At 33.4% G+C, this 8715-nt stretch overlaps 1 protein-coding gene across 1 annotated transcript; it reads right to left on the bottom strand.

The window, feature by feature from the left end:
• Window positions 1–3694: 3694 nt before the first annotated feature.
• On the bottom strand, window positions 3695–6986 carry LOC111895264 (probable receptor-like protein kinase At2g39360). Its single transcript, XM_023891354.3, has 2 exons — window positions 6841–6986; window positions 3695–6603 (listed from the first exon to the last, which is right to left on the bottom strand). Exon 2 carries the CDS (start codon window positions 6376–6378, stop codon window positions 3940–3942), a length of 2439 nt encoding a protein of 812 aa, XP_023747122.1. The 5' UTR covers window positions 6379–6603; window positions 6841–6986; the 3' UTR covers window positions 3695–3939.
• Between the last annotated feature and the right edge of the window lie 1729 nt (window positions 6987–8715).

Genomic DNA, 8715 nt, shown 5'->3' with positions numbered 1-8715 from the left:
CATCACTAAAATCTTATGAACTCACTAACTTAATTGTTGATCAACTATTTCAAAATAACTTGTATTCTCAGGAGACTAGTAGACAGGTACTCGCGCTGGGAATTCAGAAGATGGAGCATAATAGCTTCAAGTCTTGTTTTGTTATTTGATTATGTATTCTATGTTTTGTGAACACACACACACTGTAAACACTTTCTTTATAATGAAATGGTTGTTCATTACTTTGATTACTATGATGCATGTCTTTTGATACTAAACATGACGTCCTCCACCCCCGAACGTTTCTGCCGTTCCGGTTTTGGGGTGTGACAGCCCGTTACTATATATGGCATGTGGTATCTGATGGGTTTTTGAGCATAACAACATTCCTATGGTGTTCATGCAAACTCTAATGCTTGGATCTAGTTTTTCTAATTTGTACATGCATATTGTCCAAGACTTGCAAAACCCTAATCTAGCATACAACAAAAACTAATTGGATATCAAATTAACAAGTTAGATGAATACCTTGATTGTTGATTGTAGATCTTGAAGCTTTGAAAACCTTAGCACCCCAAATGTTGTGCCTCTAATGAATCACAAACACCAAAAGCAATTGGATGAAGCAAGAGAGAGAGAGAGAGAGAGAGAGAGAGGAAAGAGGGAAAAATCGGATCCAAGACTTCTAGGGTTAGGTGTAGCCGAATTCTCATGCCCAAGGGTCTTTATATAGGTGTGTGAATTAGGGTTTCAGTCATTATCCTTATCTGGTTACTTAGCCACCAAATAGCCCATTAAATAATTCTATAATCCCTCATTTGGGCGAATTCCTAAAGCCTTATCCTTAGAATTTGTCCACCCTATCCTTTAGGGTTTACTTACCCAACCTTGCAACTATCACATAATTACAATTCAGTCCCCTTAGTTCAATTAACTTCTTTTGACCACAAAATTAATTCTTGACCAATGTTAACTAAATAAATATGATTTCTCTTTTAATATATTATACTTATATTATATTAATTAACCATAATAACCTCTTTCTCTATTATTCATCCAATCAAGTTGCTTTGGTGAAGGCAACCCAAAAGGACCATGCCCAACCGGGTCAAGTACATACCAAATATAGTTATGGACTTAGACACTAATCTAACAATATCTTGGTGAACTTACTAAGCTTTATGCTTACGGTTTTAAGTTTAAATGTTTTAGGTACTTCTTGTAGTAAAGGAGAGGGCACGACGTGATTGCACTGCATTTGCTTTTATTTTTTAAAGATCTTCCTCACTCTTGATTTTATAACGTTGATTTGAAGATGTTTGAAACAAATAGTTGAGTACTTGTTTGAGAATTAAATTAATTCAGTTTTCCTTTAACTTTTAAATGAAAGTTTTGGGTTGAAATTCGAGATGTTACACTATTATCCCAATAGTTTTAGTCCCAAAGGGTTTTCTCAAACAAAGTTTTTAATGAGACAAATATTTGATGCAGCGCCTGGGGTGGGTGGGGGGGGGGGTTGTAACTCATTGTACACTAATGGTTGCTTATATTTAAGTCTTTTATAAGTAGCATTTATGTATATAAATTTTATAACCTTTGGTTTACCCAACAGTTTCCTATATAATGGTTCTTATGTATTTTTAAACACACTTGAAACACATATATGATCAGTGACAATGTTGTAATGAATCATCGAGTTGAACTAGATAGTCATACAACAAAACTTATATTTTTTTTAATATATGTAAAGATGAACCCAAATATTAATTGATTTGTGTTGTTTTCAATTGATTATTTATTTTTACCATATTTATTAATCTATCTATTTATCTATCAATAACTCTATCTCTATATATTATAGCTATGTTTGGCGGACTAGCTGAAAAGCTAGCTGATGGCTGAAAAGCTAGCTGTTAAATAAAAAGCTAGTTGATAGCTGAAAAACTAGCTGATAAAAAATAACATTTGGTAAAACTAACTGAAAAGCTAGCTGAAATATATAAAATTACATAAAAGGACATGTAAGAATGTGTTTCTATAATTAATTAAGTGGTGTATTTGGAAAATTTTAAAAAAGCTCCTAGAAAGCTAGTCTAAGTAGTTTTTCAAAAAGCTAGCTTATAAGCTACTTTTTGACTTACCAAACACGACAACATAAAAAAGCTTGAAAAATAAGCTAGCTGTGGTGTGCCAAACACAACCTATAATAAAAACATATTTCGAAGTGCATTTGAAACTTTCATATATTTTTATATTTTAAAATGACTTTACAAATATCTTTTAATAATGATTACTAATTTTATATTTTAAAATGACTTTACAAATATCTTTTAATAATGATTACTAATTGTTTTAGAAATTTCTTTGTCCTATGTTTTCTAGTGACTCCCAAATATATATACACTTTTACATGCGACTTAGATGTTCTTTTTAATTTTTGGTTTCTTAAAATGTTTCTTTCCTTAGGTGTTTATGCAATGTTGTTAATATTTTGTTGTCAGATTTTTTTGATATATCAAAATTGTAATGTTTTTAAGGCAATTTTTATTCATTAATAAAGCTAAATTTGAATAAGCATAATTTATGAGGATTAACCCAATCATAGGTAACATAAACATTTTTTACATTTACCTCAATCATAAAATTTATTTATATAAAAATAATTTCATGTTGGATTTATACTTATAAAAAAATATAGACGGCTCAAAACCGGTTATTATATTTGTGAACGGTGGATCATGAATCATAGGATAAGGAATGACTATTTTATCTTGTTTTTTAAGTTTTATATTATATTTTCTAGAATTAATTTATTTTATCCAAAATTTATAATTTTCTTGAACTGAAATTTGATGTTTATGTTTCTTTGGTATTGTTGATATAAAGGGCGATATGGTGAGGGAGAGAATGTCACCGTGAAATTGTACTTAAGGTGATTCTAAATTAATTATGAAAATTGTAAATTATGTTTAGATTTATGGTTTAAATTATATTATTTGAGACAAAATTATTTCCTATGAGTTTCTATTTTCTGAAATTTTAATATTAAGATTATGGTTGCTGAAATATTTAATAAGCTATGATTATTCAAATAGTTAATTAATAAAATATATTAATATTTGCACACATTATTTATCAATAGATATTAAAAAATATGATATGTAACTAGTGTATTTATACGCTGCCTAGTATATATAAGTAATATATTAAAACTTTGTTACATTCCTTTTATAACAGTTAATTTTACTAAAAATATAGATAGATTTTGACGCTATAAAAAAAACAAATGTAAAATATAAATGAAACTTTTTATCATACAAACATTTTAATTAAATTTTAAAATATCTTTATTATATAGACATGTTATTAAATTTTAAAATATTTTTATCGGTTGAAATTTCTTTCTTATTTTTATTTTATTATTATTTTTTTAATGCTGAAGTTTTTAATTATATCGTGATTTGCGACACCTCTTCAATTATTGCCTTTGACCAAAATATTCCCTTGAAACTAGACACTACAACATTATCATACTGCTAATTATTTAATGTTATTCTCCGTGTAAAAAGTACATTTTAATGTTGAATTGAAGACCCCTAGAGCATTTTATTGGTCGCATGTTGGTAAAGAAATCCAAATAAGTTGTTATTAACTAATCATATGTGTCTTTCATAATAAATAAAAAATAATGTATATTATCCTTACAGCTTAAAACTTACAAGTAAGTCTCAAATGCTTAAAAACCCAATTGAGCAAATTTCGCAACAAAGGTTTTAATACACCAAACTCACATCATCACCTTAAAATCAGTGATCAAACACCTAAAATCACAAATTTAAAACCTTCTAGGTGTCATACAACACACACACACACATACACAAATCTTTTATCATTTATCAATTCATATACATCATTCCCCCCTAACAAACAACAAACCCAAAAGCAATAAAAAATTACTTTTCACCTCATTTCACGTTCTTCACCTTTAACCATTTCTGAAAAAACCCTACTCATCGAAACCCCAGCAAAATCCCCCACACTTCCCTCACTAAACACATTACTACTAACACAATCATTTTCCACTTTAGGCGAATTTACTTCACTACCCTCCAACTGAAGCGCACATTCAAGGTTCCAAAGTACATCCCCCATTGTCGGCCTATCCACCCCTTGTTCCGCTATACATTTCTCCCCTATCTCCACATACTTCTTCACAGACTCCATCTTCATCTTCCCCACAAGAAACGGGTCAAATACTTTCTCCAAATCGCCCCGTTTTCTCATCTCATTCACCCACTCAACCAAACTCACCATTCCCCGAGGCCTAGACGGGTCAATCACGGGTCGCCCACATAAAATCTCAAACATCACGACCCCGAACGAATACACATCCGATTTTTCAGTCAATTGCTGACGTGTCATATACTCCGGATCCAAATACCCGAAACTACCCTTCACCGCTGTGCTCACATGAGTTTGATCAATCGCGGGGCCCGTTTTCGATAGCCCAAAGTCCGCAACCTTAGCCATCATATTCTCATCTAGTAGAATATTTGCGGATTTCACGTCTCGATGAATTATAGCTAAATGAGAACTCGTGTGAAGATAGTGGAGCCCACGGGCCGACCCGATTGAGATTTCTAACCGTTGTTTCCAATTCAATTTGGGTAGATCCGACCCGTATAGATGGTTTTTTAAAGTCCCGTTTTCCATATACTCGTATATGATAATTAACTCGTTTTTTTCATCACAATATCCGATTAAAGATACCAAATGTCGATGTCGGAATTGGGATAACATTTCAACTTCGGTTTGGAATTCGGATACCCCTTGAAGTGATTGTGGGGCCCCTCTTTTAACAGCTACAATTGTTCCATCGGAAAGTATTCCTTTGTAAACTTTCCCGAAACCACCGATTCCGATTACTAAACTCTCGCTAAACTTATCCGTAGCTTCTAGAACCGCTCCTAGCGGGAATCGGTATCCGATTTTCGACCTTGAGAAAAGGGTATTTTCGTCATTTGTCTTATGAACATTCGCACTCAAGTACTCTTCATTTCGTTTACGTCTATTTCTTCTTGTGATTACAAAGAACACACAACACAAAAGAATCAAAACACACAACACGCCACTAGAGACAACAACAATCACCAAGATTTTCGAATTTGAATTTGAGTTTGACGAATTTACCCCTGTCCCACCTTCAACAAGATTCCCATTGGAATTACTAATTTTCAAGATTTCAAGCCCGTTTAGAATGCTTTCCGGGTATGCCCCGAAAGCAAGAGATGTCCCTACACTTACATTTAGGATTCCATTCCCGTTTAGCTTTGTGATAGCATCTAAATAAAAAGGGGCACCCCAGATGTTTGACATTTGGTCACCAAGTTTAAGATCTTTAGCAACTGACATGGAGTTTAAGTAGATGTTGAGGATAAGTTCTGAAGGTGGACGTTCGATTATATCACAGAAATGAAATCGGACTAAATAGGAAAAACCCGGGTCGACATTGAAAGACCAAGTGTTGTTAAGAAGAGCACCAGGGTCAGATTCGGTATCAAGTTTAGTCGCAGTTCCATAGACAGATAAAGGAGCGATATCGAAAGCTGGACTTCCTGCTGTGTAGTTTACAGCGCTTATATTTGAGACAAATCGAACAAGATTGTTGTGTTTCATGAAGGTTCCATCTGGGTTCCATAGTCGCCATAAGGTGTCATTATCAGGGGAGACTGTTTGGTTTCCCATGTTAACCCTAGCGACTGTTTGTAGTGCTTGCGTCATCAGATTGGGGTGGGTATGTGGAAGCTCTACAGCTCGGGCTGTTATGGGGATGAGTTCGTTTGGGTGGGAGATGACTTCTAGGGCATTTAGGAACGCGAATGAATTGGGGGAAGGGGTGAATGTGAGAGTAAGTTCATCGGAAGTGATGTTTATGGAGAATTCTTTAACGACAGGGGTATTATCGGGTTGGAAATTTTTCAGGAGAGTGAAACCGTGGGCGGAGACGGAGAATCTAGCGGTGGTTAGGTTGTAGGTTCCGGCGTCTAACGGAAATGGGAAGAAATAGAGGCGGATGAAATGGCGGCCGTGTTGGTTAATGGAGAAGGTGTAATTTGATGTTTTGTTGACGATTCTAGCGGTTGTGTATAGTGATGATCCGTAGGTGGATGAAATGGGTTGGGAATTTGATGTGTTTACAGATTCTTGTTCTGGGTTTGAAAGGAAATGGTGATCGGAATCGGAAGTATCCGCTAAGAAAACCCTATCGCGTATGGAGCTGTTCGTGGGTGATCCACAATCTAGGAGATAGTTGTCTATAGGGTCGAACTGGAAGGAGCATTTTATCAAACACATGGTGGACATGACCCATATAAGCAATCTAAATTTGCGAAATTCCATACTGCAACTACCTTAATCAGACCAATTAAGTAAAAATAAGCAATACCCAATAAAAGAATCAAAGAATATCAATAACCAACCTCCAGTTCCTACATCAGCTGATCATCACCGGAGATAATAAATAGCCAGAAACCCAAAATTCGAATTTTGTTTGACGGAAGAAGGAAGAAGGAAGGAGGAAGAACTCAGATCACTCCACAGAGACCCCAACCACTTGCTACTTATCTGTTTGAAAATATGGCAATCAATGTACTTTTTTTCGTGGTCAGACGTTCACACAAAACGTTCTTAATTCAAGAAAGTCCAGAGGATTATGCGAAAATACGAAAAAGGTAAATAGATGAAGAGAGAGTCAATGGTCCTGTGATGTTAACGCATCAAAATCATAAATCGTAAATCAGAATTACAAATTGGGAAAGTATAGAGGAGGACAGCTATATAATTGACGGAAGGGGGGCTCACCAATCCTCGAATTCATGTGGAAACCAGCAGACAAGTTGTTGGTGACATGACAATCGTAATACGGAGGAAGTTTCCCACAAAATTTGGGTGTGAAATTAAAAGAAAAATGGAAGCAAAATCATGAGCAAATCATACTACGATTTGAAAATATTTGGAAGCTTGTCGGATAGTAGCAGCAAAAGTTGGCCAAAGCGCGTTTTAGGGCAACAACCGTGACCCCAGTGGTTGACTAAACGCCATAATCTTTGTTATCTTTTTAGCTTTTGCTTTATTAAGATTCCATAAATTGTACCTTTTTTGGTATATTTATTTTCTAGTTTTGTAATTTTCAAATTTAGAGGATGAAGACAAAAATCTGAAATATGTTATTAGAATATTATTTAGTGGATAACCATTAAATTTTCAATATTTTTTCATATTTCCTTATCATTAGTGAACATTATTATAAATATTATTATAAATTTTAAGGATGTAACAATGTATCCTTATAAATATAGCTTACATTTTATTTTATTTTTAAGTATAAACAATGATTAATATGTATTATAAAGGTTGTTTGTTTTTACCAATAAATGAAATAAAATTTTTTAAAATCTTATTTTTTATTTATTACCTTGTTCTTTAACTTAGCTTCATATTTGATAATATTTTATTCGTACAACTCTATAATAGAGCTCAAACTTCTTATCGTTATATATATATATATATATATATATATATATATATATATATATATATATATATATATATATATATATATATATATATATATATATATATATTCGTACAACTCTATAATAGAGCTCAAGTTTCTTATCGTTATATTTTCAGATATATATATATATATATATATATATATATATATATATATATATATATATATATATATATATTATAAGTTTACATGTATAATGCTCACAAGTTATTTTATGGAATTTCTTAACTAATAATTTCCTAAGATAGAAGTCTCTATTTTGATTAGTATTTTCATTATGATAAACGTTAGCAAACTTGAGTTTATGTCTCTTGACATCAATTGAAAGAATTATTTATTATAGATCCTTGATGTTGAAATCCACCTTGATGCCATGAGACCATAAAAGCTGAAAATGCATTAAATAATGTACCAAACAAAGATAAGGCTAATGCGCTAATTTTCCTTAGTCGTCATCTCGATGAAGGATTGAAAGTCAAATACCTCATTGTCAAAGATCCAACTGATCTTTGGAATAATCTCAATGAGAGGTGTTGTAACATGTATGGTTCTTACGAAATTAATTCATTAAATATAAGTTTTAGGATGTTGGCTTGGTCACATCATGGTAATGGAATAACTACGACGTGGCAGCCCGGTTCAGAAAGAGTGCATCCACGAACCACCATGACGTGGCAAGGCCTTGCCCACGACGTGGTGGCGGTTGGGGTTCAAAACCCTAGATTACAGGATTAGTACCCTATTTAAAGGGACTAACTCCTAGGGCTGCCTCATTTGGAAGCATCAATCCTCTAAAATCGATGCCCACCTAAACCCTAGCCTATTTGTGTGTGTTTTCAGTGTGTGAAGCCATCTTTGTGAAGCTTGAAGGAAGAAGGTGTCCATCTTTTGGTTTGTAAGCTTGGTTCCAGCTTAGATCCAACATCTTCATCTTATTTTAGACCTCGTGGAGGTATAAAGTCTCAACATTGCTTATTGCAACTCTAGATTTTTTTTAGGTCATTTTATGAGCTTTTTGGTCCCAATCTTTTTGTCCTTGCAGTTTGAGTGAACTCTAGAGCCTTTGAGTGCATTATTTAGCTTTTAGACCATGGTGTTGGTTGGAAAGTGGTTTTACATGACATAGTTTGGTGTCCATGCAATTAGAGCTTAATATTTGA

The sequence above is a fragment of the Lactuca sativa genome, chromosome 9 (genome assembly GCF_002870075.4).
Source record: "Lactuca sativa cultivar Salinas chromosome 9, Lsat_Salinas_v11, whole genome shotgun sequence".
Taxonomy (NCBI): domain Eukaryota; kingdom Viridiplantae; phylum Streptophyta; class Magnoliopsida; order Asterales; family Asteraceae; genus Lactuca; species Lactuca sativa.
Note: the sequence above shows the minus strand (reverse complement) of the source record. Positions and strands in the feature narration are given on the sequence as shown.

Coding starts and splice junctions, on each gene's coding strand:
- LOC111895264 (XM_023891354.3), bottom strand. CDS start 6,378: ATGGAATTTCGCAAATTTAGATTGCTTATATGGGTCATGTCCACCATG.